The sequence below is a fragment of the Cervus canadensis genome, chromosome 1 (genome assembly GCF_019320065.1).
Source record: "Cervus canadensis isolate Bull #8, Minnesota chromosome 1, ASM1932006v1, whole genome shotgun sequence".
Lineage (NCBI taxonomy): Eukaryota > Metazoa > Chordata > Mammalia > Artiodactyla > Cervidae > Cervus > Cervus canadensis.
Genome location: NC_057386.1, coordinates 97801436 through 97828670, shown reverse-complemented (window position 1 = coordinate 97828670; position 27235 = coordinate 97801436). Strand labels below are relative to the sequence as shown.

The 27235-nt window shown below is 41.5% G+C and overlaps 1 protein-coding gene across 2 annotated transcripts in view; it reads right to left on the bottom strand.

Annotated features, from left to right (window-relative positions):
• GASK1B (golgi associated kinase 1B) overlaps positions 1 to 26101 on the bottom strand; it is a 66683-nt gene extending 40582 nt beyond the window's left edge. Inside the window, exons 1-3 of one of the 2 annotated variants that reach the window (XM_043487588.1) lie at positions 26059 to 26101; positions 23722 to 24865; positions 1741 to 1955 (exon numbers count right to left, since the gene is read on the bottom strand). In XM_043487588.1, coding sequence (XP_043343523.1) covers positions 1741 to 1955; positions 23722 to 24631 — 1125 coding nt within the window. In that variant the 5' untranslated portion in view covers positions 24632 to 24865; positions 26059 to 26101. Of the gene's footprint in view, positions 1 to 1740; positions 1956 to 23721; positions 24866 to 25565; positions 25755 to 26058 lie in introns of those variants that run through there. The other variant, XM_043487578.1, reaches the window with a different exon arrangement.
• Positions 26102 to 27235: the final 1134 nt, after the last annotated feature.

The following is a 27235-nucleotide window of genomic DNA, read 5'->3' as shown; positions in this document are numbered from 1 at the left end:
AGTGTCAAATCACTGTGGAGTATGCCTGAAACCAGCATAATGCTGTACATCATTTCATTTTTCAGTTAAAAAAAATGAAATAAGACTGGAGGTTTTCTTAGAAGGTACAAGAAACCCACTGTGTGCAGCATTCAGTGAGGCCACTCCGTAACTCCCCAGTGGGCCTTGAGGGCAGAGGAGCATGGGTAATGAAGTCATTTGTCTCTCATCTGGAGTCCTTTGTCTTCTGCTAACATCTACAGCTGGCTAACCTGTTAGCCTCCAAGCAGAGTAAGACCTCAGACACTTCACAGTTCTCAATAATAACCTCTTTATGCCTCAGTGACTTTACTTGTACAATGGAGAGAAGGTGTCTACCTCACAGAAAGAGTATGCTAATAAATGGAATAATAAGATTATACCTATCCGGAGCCTGGCCTGAGCCTCACAGCTACACAGTTTATCAGTATCTGGTGCTTCTTGATGGCCTCCTCCCCAAACCAAGTGGCCTGCTCCCAGCTCAGTTCTCACTGGTGGCTCTGAGGCATGGACACCAGAGATCATCTCTCCTCGAAAGTTCCTAATCCCTTTCCTGTGGCTCTCACCAAACTGGGTTTCTTTCTATACTTTTTTTTTTTTTTGTGGCCACATGGCATCTTGATTGCTGCTTGGGCTTTCTCTAATTGCAGTGAGCAGGGGCTACTCTCTAGTTGCAGTGCACAGGATTCTCATTGCAGTGGCTTCTCTTATTGTGGAGCACGGGCTCTAAGGGAATGGCTTCAGTAGTTGTGGTGTGTAGGCCCAGCTGCTCTGAGCATGTGGGATCTTCCTGGACCAGGGATCAAACTCGTGTCCCTTGCATTGGCAGGCAGATTCATAACCACCAGATCACCAGGGAAGCCCCTCTTCCTACATTTTCGTCCCTCTCTAGTTCCTTGCTGAAAAGGCACACACAAACATATGCACACACAAAATTAACAAAAGGAGAATGTTTTGCAGATGTCCTAAGGTAGTCCTAAATTGCCACAAAATACTAATTAACAATACAACAACAGAAAGGCAGCTTTTCTAAAGTGGAAGAAGAGGAAGGCAGTAATTGGAATGAGGGGACAAGAAGAGTCATGAGATCCTCATCAGAAGGAGATAAAAGTTATAAGAAACCTATAAAACATCTAATCATGCAGTTATGTAGATGGACAACATTTATTATTCTCCAATGTCAATCTTAATGATGTATTTACAAAGAATTACTGGAAAGAAAACAGGAAATGGTGACTGTAAGAAAAGTGACCAAGGGACTACTAAAACAGTGTGGAAAAATAGAAAGAAGACAAACTTCTACTACCACCAGATCCCAGGATTCCAGCCCAGTTTTGAGCAGTTGTGACAACTTGGGTGAGTTACTTAACCTCACCAAACTTCAGTTTACTTACCTCCCAAGTGCTGTGAGACTGCCTACCTTGAAAAGCCACTGATGGGTTATCATAATAAATTATATCTATGATAGGTATGATGATTCCAGTAGTAATGTACTGAAGATTTCCCAATTCAGAAATTAATAAAAGGGCTAAGGGACATTTCTGAACATTTCCTAAAGGATATAATGTCTTATGACGTTGTACCAGGCTTGACAAATACAACATTATAGAATTTAAATTACACTTTCATAAAAACCCAAAAGGTGCAGAAACTTCCTAGCTGTAGACTGCCATAACTCAGTGCTAGTCTCAGGTAACTACTTACTTGATTGAATAAACTTACCTGTAACAAAAAATCAAAGAGGGCCATCTTGGACCACTCGTGGTGATGTATTTCAGTACAGCCCCATTCAGGCTTGGGTACTCGACCATTCTGCCAGCATTTCTGTTTCAGCAACTGCTGGTAAGTTCCCCAAGTGAGCTTAACAGAAGAGTGGGTCTCATTATCTGTTGGAGACAAAGATGGATCCCAGAGGATGAAAGGACATGGGCGGCCATCTATAAAAGCAAAAAAAAAAAAAAGAAGAGAAAAAAACAGTTAGCAAGTTACTGACTCTGTGTGTGCCCTTGGATGTCATTCACTCTTCCACAGCTTTACACTCTCATCTGTCATGTGCTAGAGTTGGATTAGGTGACATTTATGGTCCCTTTGTCTTCTGAATAATTTAATATTCATATACCTTTATGATGCTTCCTGATAACAGTCTTATACGGTGGAAAGTTACTGTTAGACAAGGAAAGAAAAGGATTAAAAAAAAAAAAAGATACTTTATAGATGTGGCAGGAATAGGCCTGTAACCACCAATAACAACACCCTCTGGTTAATGTGGTTTTATTCCACATCTAAAAGCAGCCACCATGAAAAAGGAAAGAATCCAGACATTTATAATTGTCTATTCAGTGTCTGAGTAGAGCTGCACTCTATTTGTAATAACAACTGTCTGATTTTCTGAGGCCACAGTATGATGTCAGGAAGAAAAAGAATTTTTAGAAGTTGCAAATTTAAAAGTGAAATTGTATGTTTCACACCAGTCACTATAATCTCCAAAGAAAGAAAAAGGAAGTAAGAGGTTTAGAGGTGTTTTGGGGTATTTTTCTTTTTTCTTTTCTGATGGAACAATGGCACTGCTGGTAAATGATCATTTATTCACATAAAATTGCATAAAGTATATTTAAGCAAATATCATTTTTTTCAATTTCCAGTGCATAGAATATATTTCAAAGAAAATGTCACTTGAATGTTTTTGTCTCAGTTTTGATAGTTTAGAAATTTCACTGCTAAACTGTACATTAAATGATACTACAGGCTTAAAACCAAAAGTATGTCTCTCAAGCCTCCATGTCTGTCAAATAAAGTCACTCAAAGAGGATGATGAGCAGCTTTGCTTGTAACTTAAAAATCAGAATGATCTCTTGGGAAAAAAATAAATAAAGTAAGTCACAAAGATCTAAAAAATCCCATTTAACTCATTCTTAACAAGCCTGAACAATAGAAGCCTCTGAAACTATGGCTGGAATGTCAAGACACATCACAGGAATTTTTAAAGCTTTTTCAAATAACCTGAGAGGTTCTCAATCTATAACTGTTTTTGTTAAAGATTTATTTTCCCACCCTGCTTGTTTGCCTTCATGTAGAGTTCTTATCTCTGGTCTTTAATGCAAGGACAGTCACTCTTCTAACCACTCTTCAATTTGGTGTTCCAGGGACCTCAATAATATTAATAACATTCACTTAATCATTCTAAGCACCTACATTCCACTTTTGTTCAAAAAAAAAAAATCTTTCTCCTTTTAGCCTTGCAATTTAGGACAGGGCATGTAGAAAGTCCTTTAGACTGTGGAAAATAGGTCACAGTCACTGATGTACAATTAAAAGAAAAATAAAGAAAGAGGAACCATGACTAAAGAACTTCATTGTTATCTCACCCCTTTTTATTTCTTTTACTGTCCTAAATGATTTGGTGCTACCGGGACCTAATTATCTTCTTAGATGCTAGATAAATATAATGTTAAATGTATATGCTCCAAATACTATGTCAATTTAAAAAATAATAATAATAAATTTCAGGTAGAAGCAGTCAATCCTAAAGGAAATCAACACTGAGCATTCACCGGAAGGATTGAAGCTTCAATACTTTGGCCACCAGATGCAAAGAGCCGACTCGTTGGAAAAGACCCTGGTGCTAGGAAAGATTGAAGGCAAAAGGAGAAGGGGGTGGCAGAGGATGAGATAGTAGAATAACATCACCGACAAAATGGACATGAATTTGAGCAAACTCTGGGAGACAGTGGAGGACAGATGAGCCTGGCATGCTTCAGTCCATGGGATAGCAAAGAGTCAGACATGACTTAGTAACCAAACAACAATAACAACAGGAACAGTCCATCATGTAGTGGGAGACACAAATAAACCAGTGTAACCAAACACATGTAAGAGACACAGCATAGCTATCAAAGATTTTTTTTGTTGTTTAGTCACTAAGTCATGTCCAACTCTTTGGGACCCCATGGACTGTAGCTCACTGGGATCCTCTGTCCATGGATTTCCCAGGCAAGAATATTGGAGGGGGTTGCCATTTCCTTCTCCAAAGGACCTTCCCAACCCAGGGATCAAACTTGCATCTCCTGCATGTGTTTCCTGCATTGCAGGCGGATTCTTTACCACTGAGCCACCAGGGAAGCTTACAAAGATATGGACTTCGAAATATTAACACCAAGAGGCTCTATCAGTTGGTATCTTTGGAACAAAGTGATACACAGCTAGTGTTTTGCATTCTCAGGACTAGAAAGTACTCAAGGGGAGTCAAAACCCAACACTGAACTCCAACAAAACAAATTAATGTACAAGAAGGACAAACCAGCAGTCTCCTCAGCACACGAGGCCCTCAGAGAAAGGAGGAAATGATGCACATAAACAGTTAACAATTTCTGCATTGCTTTTTCCTTTGCTTTAGAAATATTTGTTTCATTTTTTTAAAAAGTAAATCTATTCATTTTAGGAAATGTGGAAAAACATTAAAATGTATAGCTAAAAGACGACATCTTACTGTATATAGGAAACACTAAAGTTTCCACAAAAAAAAAAAAAAAAAACTGTTGGAACTAATAAATGAATTTAGTAAAGTTACAGGATACAAGATTGATATATAGATATCTGTTGCTCTTCTATATACTGAAAATGAACTCTCAGAGAAATTAAGGAAACAATCACATTTACAATCATATCAAAAAGAATAAAATTCCTAAGAATAAACTTAATCAAGGAGGTAAAAATTCTATTTACTGAAAAATATAAAATACTAATGAAGGAATTTGAAAATTATATCAGTACAAAAAATGGAAAGATATCCCACCCCCTTGGATTGCTGCTGCTGCTGGTAAATCACATCAGTTGTATCTGACTCTGTGCAACCCCATAGACAACAGCCCACCAGGCTCCATAGTCCCTGGGATTCTCCAGGAAAGAACACTGGAGTGGGGTGCCATTTCCTTCTCCAATGCATGAAAGTGAAAAGTGAAAGTGAAGTCGCTCAGTCGTGTCCAACTCTTAGCAACCCCATGGACTGCAGCCTACCAGGCTTCTCCATCCATGGGGTTTTCCAGGCAAGAGTACTGGAGTGGGTTGCCATTGCCTTCTTGGAATAATTAATATTGTTAAAATGGCCATACTACCCAAAGCCATCTACAGATTTACTATAATCTCTATCAAAATATCCATGATACTTTTCACAGAACTAGAACAAATAATCCTAAAATTTATGAAACCCCAAAGACCCCAAATTGTCAAGGCAATCCTGAGGGAAAATGAACAGAGCTAAAGGAAGCATGCTTTCTTGACTTCAGACAATACTGCAAAGCTATAGTGATCAAGATAGTATAGTACGGCACAAAATCAGACACACAGATCAGTGGAACAGAATAGAGAATGGAGATGTAAACTCACACACATATAGTCAATCTACAACAAAGGAGGCAAGAATATTCAATGAAGAAAATACAGTCCTTCATTAAGTGGTGCTGGAAAAACTGGACAGCTACATGTTGAAAGAATTAGATCAGATGTTTCCTCATACCATGTACAATAAACTCAAAATGAATTAAAGACCTAAATATAAGACCTGAAACCATAAAACTCCTAGGAGAAAACACAGACAGAATATCCTTTGACATAAATCATAGCAATATTTTTTGGAGCCAGCTCCTAAGAGAAAAGAAATAAAAGCAAAAATAAACAAATGAGACCTAGTTAAACTTAAAAACATTTACACAGCAAAGGAAACCATAAACAAAACAGAAAGAAAAACTATTGAATGGAAGAAAATATTTGTAAATGAAATGACTGACAAGGGGCTAATATCCAACATACATAAACTTCTCATCAATTCAATATCAGAAAAATAAAGAAAGCTTTATAAAATGAGAATACATGAATAAACATTTTTCCAAAGAAAACTTACAGATGGCCAATAGGTTATGAAAGGACACTTAACCTGCTATCATCAGAGAAATGCAAATCAAATCACAATGAGATATCACCTCACATCTGTCAGAATGGCTAACATAATAAAGAATACAAATAATGAATCTCCATACTGTTCTCCATAGTAGCTATATTAATTTATATTCCCATCAACAATGCAAGAGAGTTAGAATTACCTTATGACCCAACAATTCCAATACTGGGCATACACCCTGAGAAAACCATAATTGAAAAAGACACATGCACCCCAGTGTTTGTAGCAACACTTTTTACAATAGCTAGGACATGGAAGCAACCTAGACGTCCATCAACAGATGAACTGTGGTATATAGATAGATAGATATAGATACACACACAATGAAATATTACTAAAATATCAGCTATAAAAAAGAACACATTCGAGTCAGTCCTAATGAAGTAGACGAACCTAGAGTCTATTCTACAGGGTGAAATAAGAATGAGAAAGACAAATTTTGTATATTAACACATGTGTATGAAATCTAAAAAGATGGTACTGATGAACCTATTGGTGGGGCAGCAATGGAGATGCAGACATAGAGAACAGACTTGTGGACACAGCGAGGGAAGAGAGGGTGGGACAACTGAGAGAATAGTATGGACACATATATCACCATATGTGAAAGAGTAAGTCAGAATTTGCTGTGTGGTCCAGGGAGGTCTGCTCCATGACCACCTAAAGGGGTAGGATGGAGTGAGAGATGGGAGGCGGGGGGTTCTGGAGGGAGGGGACATAGGTATCTGTGTGGCTGAATCAAGTTGATATATGGCAGAAACCAACACAATATTGTAAAGCAATGATCCTTCAATAACAAAAAAGAACACAAATAACAAAAGCTGCAGAGAGTGTAGAGGAAAGGGAACCCTCCTACGCTGTTACTAACAAGGCAAATTGGTGCAGCCTCTGTGGATAACAATACAGAGGCTTCTCAAAAAATGAAATTTAGAGCTACCATATGATCCAGCAATTACAATGCTGGGCATATATCTGTAGGAAACAAAAATACTAATTATAAAAGATACATGCATCCCAATCTTTGCAGCAGCACTGTTTACAGTTGCTAAGATACAGAAACAACCTACATGTCCATCAACAAAAGGATGGGTAACAAAGATGTGGTGTGTGTGCGTGTGTGTGTGTGTGTGTGTGTGTGTGTGTGTGTGTATACATTCAGTGAATACTACCCGGTAATAAGAATGAAATTCTGCCATTTGCAACAACATGGATGGACCTGAAGAGTATGATGCTTAGTGAAATAAGTCAGACAGAGAAAGACAAATACTCTATGTTATCACATACTTGTGGAATTTAAAAAATAAAACAAATCAAATTATATAACAAGAGAGGAACGGATTCACGGACACAGAGGACAAACTAGTAGTTACCAGTGGAGGAAGGCGAGTGGGAGGGGCAAGACAGGGGTAGCGGATTAAGAGTCACAAACTACTATGCATAAAAACAAAGAAACCACAAAGACACAATATACAGCACAAGAAAATATAACCATGATTTTTAATAACTTCAAATGGAGTATAAAACTACAGAAACATTGAACCACTATGCTACACAAGAAACTAATAAAATATTCTAATCAACTATAATACCAAGAAATATATATATACAGCCAGAAAACAACAATCATCTAAAATCTCCTATCCTAGTAATTGTATATTTACATCAGATACTTTCCCATGTCTTTCTTTCGCACCTGAAAAAATAAATTGTTTTTAGAAATTTAAGGAATAGAGCTTGTGGTTAGAGTTCAGACTCTGGAACCCAAGAGACTTTCTGAATTCTGGTCACATTACTTCTTAGCTTTGTGATGTTAGACAAGTTATATAATCTCTTCAAACCTTGCTTTCATCCTCTGTAAAATGTGGGCAATACTGTACCTTCCAAAACTAACTGCATTAGGGTTAATGGGATCATGCATTTAAAGTTCTCAGCATGGTGCCTCACATATATGCATATCCTAGAAAGGTTTTGCTTTGACTATTATTACATGTATGCATTATACAATCACATAATTCATCAACCTTCCCTTAGCCCTTATTTGTTTATTGAGCATCTACTATATCTCAAGTGCTGCTCTAGGCCTAAAGCATACACACATACATACACACATGCATACATGTCAGGTTTTCATTTGTTTGGTTTTTGTTTTGTTTTTTGTGGCTGTTTAGCTTTCATAGAACTTACATTTCCACCAAGGGAAAGACACAAAAATCATACAAGGATAATAAACTATTTGGAATCGTCTTACATATATAGTTTGTCAGAACTGTTTCACTAAATGTTATATTGCAAACATGTCTCTTACAATTAAATATTCTTAAGTATTATCACTTTAACTGTGATATCTAGCCCCATGGTCAGATGGTGACTGAGGGTCATACAGTGTCCACTAGCAGGTACTCACCTCCATTTTGACACAAAGCAGTGAAAACAATACATACACAAAGGGTGGTGACTAAGTTCCAATAAAACTTTATTAGACACTGATGTATATAGTTTATACATGTCTTAAGTGTCATAGTAATATTATTATGATGATGATATTTTTTCGACAATTTAAAAATTGTAGAAACCACTGGTAGCTCACGAAACACAAAAATGGGCTGTGGGCTATCTCTCACCCACAGACTGTAGTGAATCAATTATTACCATTTCAGTCTATGAGTATGTTGCATTTCATTTTCCATTTCTCCTTTTTAAACCTTAAATTTTTTTGAATGATACATTTGCTATTAAATCATTTTAAAAATTGTTCTCAAACGGCCACAGGGAGCTTTCAGCAGATAGGAATAATTGGTTTTCAGTCAGTATCGACTGTTTTCCTCCACATCCATCTCCCATTAGCAAATATTCTGACTGTCAGAGAAAGAGGTTCTGTCCTGCCCTGCCTGACATCAGTCACCACGGGAAAGGGGCTTCCAGAAAGCAGGGCCAGGGCCAGTTCTGAGAGTGGGTAGACCACCCGCTCTTCCTCCCAACAAACAGGTCTTGCAGAGTATTTGTGCACATTGCCCTCCCTTGAGGTAGTGACAGCTGCCAGGATGGCTCCAGAGCTCAGAACTGTGAGCAGCTACTGCGAGGATAACTCCACTTTGTATAAAACATGGCTGATAACAGCATTAAATGAACTTTGATAGATCTGAAGGCATGACAGAGAAATAGTCTCTGAAAGCAGGAAATGGGTTAAAGCAACTTACCTGAAGTGCCTCAGAGATGAGCTGCATTCATCTCTTCACATTCGAGTTTGTCAAAATGATGCAGCACTCTGCTCTCGAGAGAAATTTTACAGTGAAGAAATAAAATTCTAACTGTCAGAGTGGGGAGGAAGTGGGGTTTTAGAAGATATGTGGGTGCTCACGTAAACGAAAGGTTATACAGCTGTCTTTTAAGAAAATGAGACTTGCCAGGAAAACTTATTTTTTCCAAAATCTGAATAGTTCCCCTGAATTTTTATGTTCTCCCAAGTCTGTTCTTTATTCAAAAGCACAAAGAAGACATTCTTTTGAGAAGATGAATGTGAAAATCCACTAAGAATGAATGTTATACACAGCCTCCTCTACCCTAATTTACTAACTGCCCTTCACCTTGAACTGGTGACCTGTCTTTGTGAACTACAGGTGGAGTTGTCAATCTGTATCTATCAGTGGGCAAAAATAAGTAAAATTCCCTGAGCTCTGAAGTCAGAAGCCTTTTTTTATCACATGGGCCAAGTTCCAAGACTTCTTGTGAACAAGACAGAAAGGAAAGAGACAGTTCAGCTTAGAGCCTTTCATTAAAATAACTCCAAAATCCATTAAAGAAAACCAAGACCCACCAAAACTTGAGGCTCATCTCTGTTATGGGAAACAAATTTTGCCCAGGACCATTGCAACTGTCTGATGCAGTGAAGGAAAATTTGAACGTTGTAAAACTCTAATCTGCTAAAAGCAAGTGTCGAAGGGGTGTACCTCCCGTGAGACAGTAGCAGGTGTCTGGTTGTTAATGAATGATCTGCTCTATTTTTCTACAGTGCCTTTCATAGTAGGGTTCTAGTGATTAAAAGTATTAGACAGAAGTGAAAAAAGCAGGCAGGACCTCTTGGCTTAGTGTTGATGAACATGGACAAGTTAGTCAATGTGAAAGAGGGTAAATAAGAATGCAAGATTCTGATGGCCTTGGGGGAGAGGGTAGGGACAGAGAATTAGACACTCAGGCTTTTAAACATCCTCTTATTCCAAAAGTATGTATTTACCACTGCCCGTTAATTTCTGGACCCATTTTGTCCCTTTGTTTTTGATAGAAAGAGTTTCAGAGTGAAGCATACCAAAAATGGAGGCCCTACCAGATCCCAGCCCAGGCAAGACCCAGGCTGTAGCTAGGAATTCAGTAGAATCAGGCAAACACGTGTGTAATGATGATCAGGTTACATGTCTGCCAGTTGAAGAATGTTCTGAAGGGAGTGAATGAAGGACTAAAATAAAGTCTGAGCTCTCAGTGCAAAGACAAGCAAAACAAAAAACTGCTGGGCTCCGGAATTGGGCTGTAGCCTTTGATAAGGAGAAGAAGCTTCTCTAAAGAAGACCTGAGAGTGTGGATGGGGTCAAGAAAGAAGTCACAACTATTGCTTGCACCCCTTTTTTTTTTTTTGGCTATGTTGGGTCTTCATCGTAGCATGCAGGATCACTAGTTGTGGCATGTGGGATCTTGTTCCCTGACCAGGGATAGAACCCGGGTCCCCTACATTGGGGATGCAGTCTTAGCCACGGGACCACCAGGGCAGTCCCAGGGTTCCACTCTTGACAGTATCTCTGGTCTCCATAGGACTGGAGCCCAGTCCTCCAGCCACCCTGACTGAGGCACTGAGTGTCCCAAGAGGTAAAACGACCATCTTCCAAACCTGTCTGGCAGGGTGGTAAGAGATCCAGACAGACACTGAAATACAGCACTGTCACATATTAGAAAGAACCAATTTATATTAGGTTTTTATGATTTTAAAAGGGGAAGACAACAGACAGGCAGAATTCCACATATTTTATATGTTAAGAATCTATGCAGACAGTCGAGCCCTGAATATAAGAGCTTGTTTTAGGAATCCGATTTCTGGATGATTTAGTTCTTGCAACAAAAAAAAAAAAAACAAATGCATTTAGTTACTTTTCTGTTTCACTAGTTTTCTTGAGGTTGAACTGAGTTTAAATAATCTCCACATTTCCTCAAGCATTAGCTAAGCGTGAGGCACTTGTGACTTCCTCCACCACAGACAACTCAAACAATCCAAACCATCAGTTCCACTTTAAAACGTGTCCTTCTTTGTTCTGAAGCTTTGACTCATGGACAGGAACTTCTGCTTTCGAGGTCTGCCCAGGACTTCCGCTATGAAAATGGAAACTTCCAGACTCTTCCTGCCTCAATATTCCACTTTGAAAAACAGGAACCGACCTCAGCTTCAGAGGATCGTGAGGATGGGATCACTGCCAGGCCCCACAGACAATCACATTTTGCCAATAAAGTGTTGGTCACATCTGGGTGATGCAGTCCTGGGTCATTTAGTGTTTGCTAATATAGATGAAGAAGCCATGAACTCTTGACTGGAGTAAGCTTCCTGCAGTCCAAAGCTCATCGCATCACCCCTCTTCTTCAGACGCATCAATGATTCCCCATGGTCTGTGGGATGAAGTCCATGTCCTTCCATGACACAAACCCAGTCATTCTCCACTCTCCCCCTCCAACCGCTAATGTCCTTTTCCCAGAACTGTTTTCCAGGCACATGCTCTCTCCATCTTCTACACCCACCCATTTCTCACTTCATCCACAGTCTGACATTACTGCTTCTACATCTTTTTGCAGTACTCCTAACTATCCCCCTAAATACACATCCCTCCCTGTGCCTGCAGGGTTCCCCAAAAATATCTCCATTGGGGTCTTTACCTGACCACTTTTGTAGGATGGGTTTGCTTAGCCACCTCCCGTCTTCCAAGCTGGGAGCTCTTGAGAACAGGGACTCATCACCAATCATCTTTGGTTCTCCAGCTGCTGATATAATGTCTAGACCACGCATTCAAATATGCTGATGAATAAATGAGTGAATTTTTCAGAATCCCCCACTTTCCATCTCCAGCCTGTAGATTCTAATCAATGGTCCATGGCCCCTGAATAAACACTTGGTTGATGTGACCTCCTAGTAAGTGATGATTTCACTGTACTCAGAAAGTGAAGAGGAACTAAAGAGCCTCTTGATGAGGCAGAAGAGGAGAGTGAAAAAGCTGGCTTAAAACTCAACATTCAAAAAATGAAGATCATGGTATCAATCCCATCACTTCACAGCAAATAGATGGGAAAACAATGAAACAGTGACAGATTTTATCTCTTAGGGCTCCAAAATCACTGCAGATGGTGACTACAGTCATGAAATTAAAAGACCCTTGCTCCTTGGAAGAAAAGCTATGACACACCTAGATAGCATATTAAGAAGCAGAGACATTACTTTGCCGCCAAAGTCTGTATAGTCAAAGCTTTGGTTTTTCCAGTAGTCATGTATGGATATGAAAGTCAGACCATAAAGAAAGCTGAGTGCTGAAGAAATTTTGCTTTTGAAATGTGGTATTGGAGAAGACTCTTGAGTCCCTTGGACAGCAGGAGATCAAACCAGTCAATCCTAAAGGAAATCAGTCCTGAATATTCACTGGAAGGACTGATGCTGATGCTGAAGCTCCAATACTCTTGGCCACCTGATGTGAAGAGCCGACTCATTGGAAAAAACCCTGATGCTGGGAAAGATTGAGGGCAGGAGGTAAAGGGGATGACAGAAGATGAGATGGTTGGATGGCATCACCGACTCAATAGACATGAGTTTGAGCAAACTCTGGGAGATGGTGAAGGACAGGGAAGCCTGGTGTGCTGCAGTCCATGGGGTTGCAGAGAATTGGACATGACTGAGCAACTGAACAACAACAGTATAAATGGATCAAAAAGAATCAGAGGCCCTTGAGGAGTAGAAGTGGGGATGTCCAGGGGTTTCCAGGCCCTCATTCTACAACCCAGCCCCACATCTCCATAATTTTCTGAGACTGGGAATGATAAAGACAGGAGTGGTGCAGACACACTGCCTCACTCCTTGTGACCCTAAATCAGCGTCTTGAGAAGGGGACAGTTAAGGCATCCTGGCTCCATTCGGGAATCATACTAAAAAGCCATGGAGGTAGCAGGTTCTGGTGTGGATGGTGATTACCTGGGAAGGCCCAGCCCACACCCTCTGAGAATCCATTAAGGTGAGAGGATAATGGTGAAGGCTCATACAGTGATAAGGATAAGGCTGGGCCCCAGCCCCACTGCACACGACCTGCCAGCCTTTGGAGGAAATGTTTACTCTCTGAGCCTCGTTTTCCCCACAGGAAACCTGTTCAAGACTAACTGGTGTGTGGAGCTGCCATACAATTTGGTGAGATGATGAAGGTAAAGTGCCTCGCACTCCACAAACAGGAAAGACTGGGATCATCCACCATCCACCCGAAGTACCTTCATTAAATGACATGACGGGTCTGTTTATTTAGTTCATGTAAACATCAATTTAGAGAGACAAACTAAGAAAATCTAAGGAGACATTATCACGAAGAGCTGAATTAGCTTAGAAACCAAATGAAAATAGCAGATAGCAATCACTGAGTGTCCTTTTGGGAGGGGCGGTGCTGTTATATATATTTTATCCACATCAGCTCACTCAATGCTCACACCTCGATGAGGTTAGTACCATTACCAATATCATGATACTCTTGAAAAAAATAAGGTAGGAAAAGATTAAGTCATTTCTCCCAGACCACACAACTCTCAGGTGGTAGAACCTGGCTTCAAATGCAGGAAGTCTAGACTGCCAGTCATTATGAGCTGAACTGTGTTCCTCCAAAATTCACATGCTGAAGTCCCAACCCCAGCACCTCAGAAGGTGACTGCATTTGGAGAAAGGCCTTTAAAGAGGGAATTAAGAGTGGTCTAAATGCAATATGACTCATATCCTTAGAAGAAGAGATTTGGGGACTTCCCTAGTGGCTCAGCTGGTAAACATTCCACCTGAAATGCGGGAGAAATATTCGATTCCTAGGTTGGGAAGATCCTCTGGAAAAGGGAACGGCTACCAACTCCAGTATTCTGGCCTGCCTGGAGAATTCCATGGACTGTATAGTCCATGGGGTCGCAAGGAGTTGGACACTACTGAGCGACTTTCACTTTGACTGATGGTCCAGTGGTTAAGGCTTCTCCTTCCAGTGCAGGGGATGCAGGTTCAATCCCTGTTCAGGGAGCTAAGACCCACATGCCTCTTGGCCAAAAAACCAAAACATAAAACAGAAGCAATAGTATAACAAACTTAAAGACTTTAAAAAAAAAAAAAAAACTGCACATAAAAAAAAAATCCTAAAAACATTTTTTTGAAAAATTTTAATTTTTTTAAATAAAAAAAAAGAGGAGATTTGGACACAGTAAGGGAATGCAAGGGGCCCAGGATCACACAGTTAAGCTCATAGGAGGACACAGTGAGAAGGTGGCTGTCTACAAGCCAGAGAAGAGGCCTCAAAGAAACCAAACCAGCCAACACCTTGACCTGGAACTTCCAGCCTCCAGAACTGTAAGAAATAAAGGTTTCAGCCATCCAGTCTGTGGTATTTTGTGGTATCAGCCCTAGCAAACAGATATGCCAGTCTACGCTGTGAACTGCAAAGCTATTTGAATTAAAAACTCTACAGCTTCTTCCTCATGTTTAGAGTCACAAAGAAAAAGTACATGCTACAAATTACAACCAAACTCAACTGAAATGTCAATATTTGCCCATTAACTGAGATCGGCACCTGTGTAGTCCTTAACCCACCTAGAGACGGCAACAGATTCAGTCCCAACAGAAAGGTCATGACCTTGGGCTCAGGCTCATGCTAATTGAATCTTGAAATCATGAGTCATATGAAGAACCTCTCCAGGCTATGAGCTGTCACCTGGTCCAACAATGTCAGCTCCATGGGGACAGGGGTTCTTGGCTGTTCTGTCCACTGATATAGCCCCCAGTGAAGAGTGGCTGGCACATAGCAGGTGCTCAATAAATATTACTTAAAAGAAAAAAAGATAAGGTGATGCTGAAGAAGGAAACAGATTGCATGGAACTGAGGAACATGCCATTTTCAGGCTGTGAGCACTGTGGCAACTATTAGCCACTGACCCTTCTATCCCAGCTTCATGGGAGATCCAGGGGCACCTTCCAGAAGAACAGCAGAGAAGGCTCCCAGGTTCCCCTACCTGGCCAATGAAAGTATGTAATGAGCAAACAAGAAAATAGCAGAGCCTAGCGCTGCTTGGAGCCCATGCTCAGTAAACCTGTGTGTGAAGCTTACCAACTCAATTTGATTGCTAAAGAAATAAACCCTCAAGGCTTTTCTGATAAAGAACACAGCGTGTTTTCCTCCCAGCTCCTCAAAAATAAGACATGATTCCTACACTCTTGAGTTAATATTTTAAGAAAGTTTGCACCCGTGTCCAAGATTTCTAAGATTTTGAAGTCAGGGTGTTTCCAAGTTGTATGGGCATCTGGGTGATTTTTATAACTCCCTGCAAAACACCTCTGTCCTTACCTGTGAGCTTGAGACAACATGAATTGTGCAGCTGTGATCTCCCTACCCTGGCAGTCTCACTATCAGCCAGAAACTCACAGCACAGCTCACATGGACTCAAGAGGAGAGTGGAAAATACACAGCATATTTCTCCTGCTTTATGATAAGACGAGGCAGTACAGGCAGAGAACAGTGAGCAACTTGGGATTTACAATGAATTTCAATGCAAGTTGGTGGGGTGCTTGCAGTTCGTCATCCAAGCAGCCTTGCACAGAGTTCCTGGGACGAGGCTACCTTAATTCAGTCTGACATCTCTGTGGCAGTAAAGCAGTATCCTAAAAATAAAGCAAACATAATGCATCTTCCACGCTAGGCATGAAAAAGAGTAGGATGCTTAAATGCTACCAAAATGGTAGCCCTTGGGATTCATTTGCGGAGCTGAGCAGACTGCCACAAAGGTTGGCCAAGATGCTAAGTGGAGGATCACAGGGGCCGCTGGGTTCCTCTGCCCTTTACATGGACATAATCTGCTTTGTATTGCCTTAGATACATATTTGAAATATTTTGTTAAAAACTTATTTAAATGTATAAACACTACACAGTATCTGGTGACCTCTGTCCTGATTGATGGCTTTCCCAAGGACAGTTTGGCAGAAAACATACTAATATGTTCAGTCACATTTACATACAAGTAATTGTTTATGGTAAAACAAAAAGATCTGGGAAGCATTAGCTTGTACTTAAACAACAATAACCCTTGTAGCACAGACTGGTTCCAAATAGGAAAAGGAGTATGTCAAGGCTGTATATTGTCACCCTGCTTATTTAACTTCTATGCAGAGTACATCATGAGAAACGCTGGGCTGGAAGAAGCACAGCTGGAATCAAGATTGCCAGGAGAAATATCAATAACCTCAGATATGCAGATGATACCACCCTTATGGCAGAAAGTGAAGAGGAACTAAAGAGCCTCTTGATGAAAGTGAAAGAGGAGAGTGAAAAAGTTGGCTTAAAGCTCAACATTCAGAAAACTAAGATCATGGCATCTGGTCCCATCACTTCATGAGAAATAAATGGGGAAACAGTGGAAACAGTGTCAGACTTTATTTTGGGGGGCTCCAAAATCACTGCAGATGGTGATTGCAGCCTTGAAATTAAAAGACGCTTGCTCCCCTGGAAGGAAAGTTATGACCAACCTAGATAGCATATTAAAAAGCAGAGACATTACTTTGCCAACAAAGGTCCGTCTGGTCAAGGCTATGGTTTTTCCAGTGGTCATGTATGGATGTGAGAGTTGGACTGTGAAGAAAGCTGAGCGTGGAAGAAGTGATACTTTTGAACTGTGGTGTTGGGGAAGACTCTTGCAAGTCCCTTGGACAGGAAGGAGATCCAACCAGTCCATCCTAAAGGAGATCAATCCTGGGTACTCATTGGAAGGACTAATGCTGAAGATGAAACTCCAATACTTTGGCCACCTGATGCGAAGAGCTGACTCATTGGAAAAGACCCTGATGCTGGGAGGGATTGGGGGCAGGAGGAGAAGGGGACGACAGAGGATGAGATGGCTGGATGACATCACTGACTCGGTGGACATGAGTTTGGGTAAACTCCGGGAGTTGGTGACGGACAGGGAGGCCTGGCATGCTGTGATTCATGGGGTCGCAAAGAGTTGGACACAACTGAGCGACTGAACTGAACTGAACTGAACCCTTGTAGCCGTGTTTAGAGTAGTATGGTCATACTTCCCTTGAGTGAAAATTGTATCAATATTAAATGGCTGAGTTGAAAAAATAGGTTAAATAGAAAGGCTGGCATAATGGTAAGTCAGAAGTCACCAGGTTAAAATTTGCACATTGCTGTCACTATCTCATGATTATATCAAATTATGTTTGAGTGGTATTGTGGGTAAGAGAAGCAACATGGGAGACTGTAGTATGAGACTGATCTGGGAACAAATTCCACTTCCACTGCTCACTAGCTATGTATCCTTGTGCAAATATACACCTTACCAAGTCTCAGGATTCCCATATATAAAGTATTAATACTGTCTGCTGTGCGGAATTGTTAAGTAATTCAACAGATAAATGACATCAAATGCAGTAAAGATGTTCTGTGATACATAACACTAGATTCTTTATAGACTCACAACTAAAAAAATATTTCATTATTGCAAACATGCATTTTTTTTACAAAGCCTCTGATGCTATCTTTCAGTTTTGTATTTCCCACACAGGTATCATAGGATGGGATTCTGGCCCAGTGGTCATGGCTAGACTTTTTAGGATGGTCCCCTCCTGACCCTCCCTACCTAATTACAACCTTACGCTTCCCCAAGTACACCCTTCTTATTTTCTAGGATATATTTGGAGTGACATCTGTCAGAAAATGGTTCAGTATACCTGCTAATTTCACATTTATATATTTTGGGATTCAAGGAGAGACATCTAGAATTCATCAAGTTGTACAACCAAGAACCTGCCCCAGATGAACCTTAGCCAGTGGCTCTGGGATGACAGGATCACCTCTGTCAGTTTTACAAAAAGACAAATAAAGAAACACCTGGAGATGAGCTTTATCACTGGGACATTTTGTCTTTGGACTGAATGGGCAGAAAGCTTCATCTGAGGGGCTGCAACAGGCACATCATTCAATCACAGCCTCTGATGCTCTTTTACATCTCCCTTTGCATCTTATGGACCCTTTTAACATCAGGGTAATTTATATGACTATGAGCAAAGGTATTTAATTACACTAGGCCTCTCCTTCCACGTCCACAAAATGTCTCTCATAGAGTACCTGTCATAAAAGTTTAGGAGGATTTAATGAGATAATAGGCGCATGGTACTTACAACAGTGCCTGACACGTGGTGACATTCAATATTATTCTTGCTATGGTTACAGTGTTGTCTCCTTAAGAAATAAAACAGCCCATATTTGTTCATCAGCATGCAAGTCATCAGTGTCTAGTTGTGTCAGATAACTGACTAATGAGTACATGAATAGGTTGTGGTGATGGGGAAAGAAGACACAGTTAATTAAAGCCCCTGAAATGATTTGGTGAGGAAAGCAGATGATAAACAGAAAGTTACAAGACAAGTGCTTGAATTCTTCCTGGAAAATAAACTCATTGTATGACCTTGAGCTGCCTCCTTCTTATCTTTCTTTCTTCTCAAAATTGAAGACAGTGTCTCCTGCATAGGTTTCTTTGAAAGATTAACTGAGATAAGCAAAATATCTGTATTCACCACACAAGACAGACTAGCCGTGTTCTTGTCACCAAGCATTAATTCATTTTCACAAACATTCATCAAAAGTCAGAGAAGAAAAACAACACTTAGAGCAGATTACTTACAGGACTGTCTCCCTAACCACTCTCCCAGATATCAAAAGCTTTACTCCCAGACCAAGCCAGATCATCAGAAAAACACATACCTGAGTTCCACTGTTCCTCCTACAGAAAACTCATTATCAAATTACATTATTGTATGAGGTTGCTTCCCAGGTGGCTCAGTGGTATGAGGTCACATACATCACAGTATGAAGCCACCATACCATTGTATGATGCCACCATACATTACGGTATGAAGGGCTTCCCGGGTGGCCCAGTAGTAAAGACTCTGCCTGCCAGCAGGAGACACTGGTTCCATCTTTGGGTTGGGAAGATACCCTGGAGGAAGAAATGGCAACCCACTCCAATACTCTTGCCTGGGAAATCCCGTGGACAGAGGAGCCTGGCGGCTTACAGTCCATGTGGCTGCAGAGTTGGATACAACTAAGTGACTGAGCACATGAGGTTGCAGCCCATATTACACTGATGGGTCTCACAAGAATAAGCTCCATAAACCTTATTATTTGCATAATTCAGAGGCTGCCAAGGACATTTTTCATTACCCTTTCCAAAGAGCTATTTATAAGATACTGCAGGAGAAAGACCAGCCTGGATTTAGGACAAAAAAATGGCAGCAGTTGTCCTGAGTTTTGAAAGCCTGAAGCAAATATAGATTTACTGCTTAGAGTCAGTGGAACAGTCCAAAAATGCATTCTTACATTTATTCAAAAATATTTACTGAGCACCTACCCTGTGACCTAGAGCCTAGTGGGAAGGAAGAGATGATCCAACAAGCAATTGTAGTTACAAAGCAGTGACACAGAATGAGCCAGAAGCAGATGCTGGGTACCTAGATGAGATCTATCACCAACTTAGGTAGATGCGGAGGCGCAAATAAAGCTAAGCTTGGACCAAGAGAGGACTAGGAGGACCCTAGAGGGAAGATACACATATCTGTGGAAATCAAGGGGAGAAAGACACAAGTCAGAAAAAGGCTAGAGGTAGATACCAGGAAACTAAGACTATGGATCGCTTACCACAACCAGAACTGACCTATGTATGTTCTTTACATCAGTACAATGTCTCCATGAATAGAATTATATTGTGCAGAGTGCTCATAACTATATCTAAATTAGGTCCTAGCCTCCTGAGGAAACTGGCCTGATTTTATGACTCTCAATAACTACATTCTAGGAGAAAGAATCAAAGAAAGAACAAAGAAAGTTCTGGTATTACCTGAAATATGATCTTTGCTATTTAATTAATCACAGAGAGTCATGTCAGTGCAACCTTGCCAGTTTCTATCCATAACCACTTACTTCTGAAAGAAGAGGGGAACACCCGTCTGTATTGGGATTATAAATGCCTCCTTCAAATTGAATGCAACCGCCTTCTTCATTCACAAAGATGCTGGATATTTGGAGAACATAATTAAATACCTTAGAGGTATCCTGGCACCAAGAAGTTTCACTGAGCAAGCAGGACACCTGGGTTTCAGTCCTCGTCCTGTCACATAAAGAAATTATGTATCCAATGGCTGATTCATGTCAATGTATGACAAAACCCACTGAAATGTTGTGAAGTAATTAGCCTCCAACTAATAAAAATAAATGAAAAAAAAAAAAAGAAATTATGTATCCAGAGAAAACTAATTCAAAAAGACACATGCACCCCAGTGTTCGTAGCAGCAGTATAATAGTCAAGACATGGAAGCAATCTAAATGTTCATCAGCAGAGGAATGCATAAAGAAGATGTGGCACATATATACAATGGAATATTTCTTAACCATAAAAAAGACTGAAATAATACCATTTGCTGCAATATGGATGGACCTAGAGATTATCGTACTAAGTACAACAAGTCAGATAGAGAAAGACAAATATACAATATCACTTAGATGTGGAACCACCAAAAAAATGATACAAATGAACTTACTTACAAAAGAGAAATAGATTCACAGACATAGAGAACAAATGTATGGTTATCAAAGAGCAAGGCATAATTAAGAGTTTGGGATTAACAGATACACAATACTATATAGAAAACAGATAACCGACAAGGACCTACTGTATAGCACAGAGTCTATTTTGTATATTCAAAATCTTTTAATAAACTATAGGAAATGAATCTGAAAAGAATCTTTATATCAGTACAGTGTCTCCATGAATAAAATTATATTGTGCAGAGTGCTCATATATGTGTATAAAAAGAATATATATGTGTCGTATAACTGAATCACTGGGCTGTACACCCAACACTATCACAACACTGTAAATCAACTACACTTCAATTAAAACAAATAAGACGACAGATGAGGCTTGGAGGCTATACTCAATGAACTTGGTACCTCACATGCTTAGTGTAGTAATACACACAGCCAATATTGACTGAGGGTTTTGGCAAAGAAGATGGCAACCCACTCCAGTATTCTCGCCTGGAGAATTCCGTGGACTGAGGAGCCTGGTGGGCTACAGTCCATGGGATCGCAAACAATCGGACACAACCGAGTGACTCACACACACACACACACACACACACACACACTGAAGGTTTTCTATGGATTAACAAACAACAGCCTCTTGAGGTGGGTATTGTTTCATGGAGGGTCACATGACTGGTAAATTCAAACTCAGGCGGTCTGGCTGCAGAGCCCAGGCTTCTAACTCTACTTCACTCTCCCAACTCCATCCAGCATTTTCCCAGGGAAGCTGGAAGGACGGATCAGACTATGGTTCCTCAGGATACATTCGAGCACGCATCACCTCTTCTCAAGGGCTTTTACAACGTGAAATGAATGGCAAGAGAGCCTTCCTGGGGGACCCTCTGTGCTGCTGGCCCAGGAGAACCTCAGCGTGTGCCTGCTGTCTCTGTCTCTGCGCCCTCCCGGATCTCCCTTCTCTCCAGGATGCTTCTGTCTGGAGGAAGTGATACAGCCACCTAAGCCCAAAGGCTTAGAGCTGATGTCATGAAGTTTGCTGGACCTGTGCTCAAAACCGAGCTTAGCTATGAATATGAGGCCAATTACTTTGCCTAAATAAGCCTCGGTATTCTCATCTACAAAGTGGAAATGATAATAGTACCTACCTGCTAGCACTGTTGTGATAAACACAGGAATCAAGGTGTATATGGACTGTATGTCTCAACTTGTGTAGTGTTTAGCAAATAGCAAGCACCCGCTAGAAATGAGCTTTTACCAACGTTTGATTGAAATGTTAGAGAGGCTTTCTCACATTGGCCTCATCCTGGTGAAGACTCTGCGAACTTGAGACATGGAAACACACCTGTGAATCTGAAGCACTTAGCCATGAACCAAGAAGAGTAGGGAATGACCAGTCTCTCTAAGCAAATCACAGCTAGTTCAAGAAGTACCCATTCTAAGGCTAAGATACTCCTAAAGTCATTAAAATGCAGTTTGGCTTTTGACCACTCCCAAGGCTTTAATGCATTCCAGTCCATACTCCACAGGGCCTGGGATGAAATGCTTTTATGGTGACAGGAAGGGGCTTCCCACGTGACTCTAGTGGTAAAGAACCCGCCTGCTAATGCAGGGGACATAAGTGATGCCGGTTCAATCCCTGAGTTGGGAAGATAACCTGGAGGAGGGCATGACAACCCACTCCAGTATTCTTGCCTGGAAAATCCCATGGACAGGGGAGCCTGGCGGGCTCCATGGTGTCCATGGGGTTGCAAAGCGTCGGACACAACTGAAGTGACTGAGCTCGTACTCACATGGTGACAGGAAGTAAAGAAACAGCCTTTGAGCTTAGAATCTCTTTGGGGTTCTTTTTAGCCTCTTGGACTAGCCTGGATTGAGCTAGTGACAACTTCTGGGATCACTGTGTTTTCAAATACAAGCAAGGGACCTACCCTACTTTGTCCTAACACTCTGGAATTGCCTCAGGCATCAGAGAAAATTCTTTCTGTGGCATGGGCATGGCCACGCACCAGTCCTGGCCACCTGCAACCGAAGCAACTGGCTGTACACCCCGGAACTTGACAAAATGTTTATCACCTGAAGGCATCTGGACACTCAGGTTCCATAAACCATAGTCATGGACTTGGAGAAACCACCAGCTGATTAGTGTATCTATGGAAAAAATCACCTCTTTTGACCTCATTAGCTTTGTAAATGAAAACAGTTAAACCCACCTTTGTGAAAAAAGAAGGTGTTGAATCTAACATGATCTGGTTCTGGGCCTCTTAAAAAGATTCCATCTGCAGAAAAAAAGATAACCCATTCTCCCCTTCTTTTATTTATTTTTGTTTTGTTTTGTTTTGTTTTCTTCCCAATTATTTTTATTAGTTGGAGGCTGGGACACAGATGTATAGAACAGACTTTTGGACTCTATGGGAGAAGGCGAGGGTGGGATGATCTGAGAGAACAGCATCGAAACATGTATATTATCAAGTGTGAAACAGATCCCCTTACTTCTAAAAACTTCCCATGCATAACATTCTACTTACTTCCATAGTAGTATCCTATTTAATAATATGTCTGACTGCCCGCAAGTTCTTTTCTTCCACCCCAGCTTCCACTCCTCATCACTGAAATTGCCACTGGCTTTAATTAGGTTTAATAAACCTCTGGGAAGCAAGGTCAGGGCAACAGAGAGCTCAGATTACCGTGGTGGGGGCTTTCTCCTGCCTGTGGAGGACAGCCTCTCCCCAGCACTCTTGCATCCTCCCAAAGCTGGGAAAATCAAGGATGCCAACCACGTGGATAGACACGCTGCTGCTGCTGTCCAAATGGGAACCGTGGGTGGAGAAAATCATTTAGAAAAAGAGAGGGAGGCAAAAGAGAAAATCAAGCCCAATCCCCAACAGCTGCAAAGAACGAAGCCTGGGAAAGGGTTACCTTGGATGAACTCAGACTTCCTGCTCACAGAGGGCAGGGTCCGGTTGAGTCCCAGGATCCTGTCCAGGTGGAAGGCAAACACCTCGCTCATGTCCAGAGACGGCTTGAGCAGCCCGCAGGGGCTGGGACCGCAGGCAGGCACCGAGGGCCGGGTAGTCCCCTCCAGCACCAGCAGGCGCGCTCCGCTCCTGGACTGGGCCGGCTGGAGAGCCGCCACGGCGCCGTTGGCCAGCAGGCGCATCTGGCCGATGTCTTCTTTGCTCAGCCACGACGGGGCGCTCTCGCTGTAGATCCGGATGTTGCTCTCCCCGGCCAGGGGCGGATGCACATCGGCGCCCCAACCTCGCGCTCCCGGACCCTGGATCCACCTCCAGGGTCGCTCCCCAGCCTTGGCCAGGTTTGCCCCTGGGACGTGCCCGGGCACTCCAGGATCCGCTGCCCTTGCAGCTACCTGAGGCCGAAGGGATGGTCCCACCAAAGCCTCGGGCCCCGGGACTCTAGAAGCCACCGCATACTTTTTCCGGCGCTTCGGTTTCACTGTGCCACGGATGTTGGCTGGCTTGCTGCGCTTCGAGCGCAGGGTGATGTACACCACGTTGGGCTGCAGCGTAGTGCCATTGCCCTGGGACTCGGGAGGGGCCAGCGTGCCATCCAGGGGTATCTCAGGGAAGGGGGCCTCGGTGGCAGCCCGGCTCCGGTGCGGCCCCTTTCCTGCCGGCCTTGCGTGCTGGACAGAGGCGCGCCCCACCTGGCTGACCAGGAAGCCCAGGTAGATGGCGCAGGCAGTGCCCAGCAGGAGGTTCCTCCGCGTCCTGGGGCGCCGGCTGCTCCAGAGTTTCCGCACCCTCGGGACGCACAAGGAGCAGAGGAACCAGTTTATGAGCTGCCCTGGCTTGTCCCGACAGCTCATTTCTCCGCCGTGTCCACATGCTGAACAGAGTTTAAACTCGGCCGTTGGTGCCTGCTGACATGAAGCATGGTTTTCTGAACGCAGCTGTCGCCTCCGCTCAGGTGTCTAAGTGGTCTCCAGGGGGTCGAGGTGGAAGTTCGGCGTTGGTGATGGAGCCGGGAGGGCTTCTGACACTGGCCACAACAAACCTTTTACACCCCCATCAGTCTCCCCAAGGAGAAGTCTGACTAGTTCCTGGGAATGAATGGAAACAGTGCACTGAGTCAGTTTCAAACTCCCGTTCAGTTCCTCCACAAGAGGAAATTTAAAAAACGGGACGCTTTCCTTTCGTTACCGTCCCCACTAAATGATTTTTAAATGGAGTTTAAAAATAAACAAGATAGATGTATACATTTGATATTCAGTTACAATTAGTGAAAACAAACTACCAAAATCCAAGACTGTTTTATAACTTGTAGCTAGTCTTTTAATTTGATCCTGAAGGAAAAGCATTAAAATTGGACAAATCCAGGCTTTTCTCTTTGAAATTAAAAAATGTTTTAAGAAAAGCAACAAAGGGTTTTAAAAATCTATAGCTATCTTCTATTTATTTTTATAAGCCTTGCATTAATTAACTGGGCAGAAGCACCAAGTATTAACATTCAAATTCAGAAATATATTCTCTTAATCTGATGGTACAATCTTTTCTTCATAATACATTTCATTATCTTACATTAAGGGTCATTATACTATAAAGCCATGCATGCTCACGTATCTGGGAAGTAATTGCATTTATTCGGTTACACACACACAAACATAAACACAAAACACGCATCAAACTGCTTTTTAGTCCTTTTCTTTCCACCAAATTCAGCTGAAAGAAAACCCAAAGCTCTCTAGCTGTCTTTTTTCACATTATTAAAAAGAAGAAGAACTGGTAAGCAACGTTACTTACACAGCTGGCCCCATGCTTGGCTCCAGGAAGAATGTAATCTCTGACTCTAATGCAAAGAACTTTTAAAGGCTGAGGCATGTAAGTAGAACATATTTCATGGTCAAGAGTGTTCCACATTTCAAATATTTCAGCTCAGCTTTAGAAGTTCCCTTGAAAACTACTGATTGCAAAGCAAAGCGGATACTTGTTAACTGGCTGCTGACAACCCACTTTTAAGACATGTGAGGGTTTTTTTTTTAATATTAAAAAAAAAAAACTTTAATTTTAAATTCCGAAAAAAACAAATGCCGTCCAGAAGCAGTTTTCATTCAAATATTTCTCCGCTCATTTTTAACCCCCGGGAGCCCTCTAGTGTCCTGTTTAGAAACAGACTCTTGGAATTCAAAGGCATTTGAGAGGGTTTGCTTAGCAGCAGTAGAATAAAGGCCTCCTGAGATGAATGCCATCACCCCCGAGGCCTGGGATTAGAGCATCAGAGTTCCCAGTGACTCACCTTTTCATCCTGGCTGTGTCCAGAGTCACACTGATCTCCCACCTCTTCTGAGAAGTGGCCTAGAAATCCATTAAAAGGTAAGAAAGGGTTAATGCAAATGAGGGTTAAAATAGAACAGGCAAATAGGAGTACACATGGGTAGGAAGAGACATTTACAGCGTGCCATTGTACAGTACAACCGTTCACAAAAACAAAGTTGTGGAATCTCTCTGATTGGAAGTATTTAAAAAACAGGTTAGTGATTGGTTTAGGTGATTTGTGTGTCCTGGCACAGAGGCAAGGGTTGATGACCTCTGGGTCTCACTTAGACTTACCGTTTTTGCTTCTACAGCAAATAGAATCTAGAAGGCAAACAGGCAGGCGCAGCGGAAGCAGACAGGGAATGACTCCCCCCCCCGGAAAAGAAGGTTGTGATATGGGGGTGGGAGAAGTTAGAGTATTGTCTGTAATCCTAAAAAGACTACATTTGACAATGCAAAAAAGATCAAGGCATTAGAATATATATAGAAGGAAAGAATTAACTTCCAAGTGATAAAATACCAAAAATTGTAATAGAACTGTTCCTTTAAGCACTCAAATTCAGATCTTTCTTCCTCTTTAAAAGTTCTGCCATGTGGAGGAATGGGACAGGACAATTCCAATACTGACAGTGGCCTAGAAATACCTGTAGTTTCTGTCTAAACTTCATGAGAACTTAAGCATCAAATTGATTTCCATTGTACTTCAATACTCTTTCTTAAATTTTTATTGGGGTATAGTTGATTGACAATGTTATGTTAGTTTCAGGTGTACAACATGGTGATTTAGTTATACATATACATGCATCTATTCTATTTCAGATTCTTTTCCCATTTAGGTTATTACAGAGTATTGAGTAGAGTTCCCTGTACTATGCAGTAGGTCCCTGTTGGTTATCTGCTTTATATATAGCAGTGTGTACATACCAATCCCAGTCTCCCATTCTAGCCCTCCTCCCTACCCATCCCCTACTGGTTATCATAAATTTATTCTCTAAATCGATGAGTCTGTTTCTGTTTCATAAATAAGTTCATTTGTATCATTTTTAGATTCTGCATATAAGCAATATCATATGATATCTATCTTTCTCTGTCTGATTTACTTCACTCAGTATGATAATCTCTAGGTTCATTTATATTCCTGCAAATGGCATTATCTC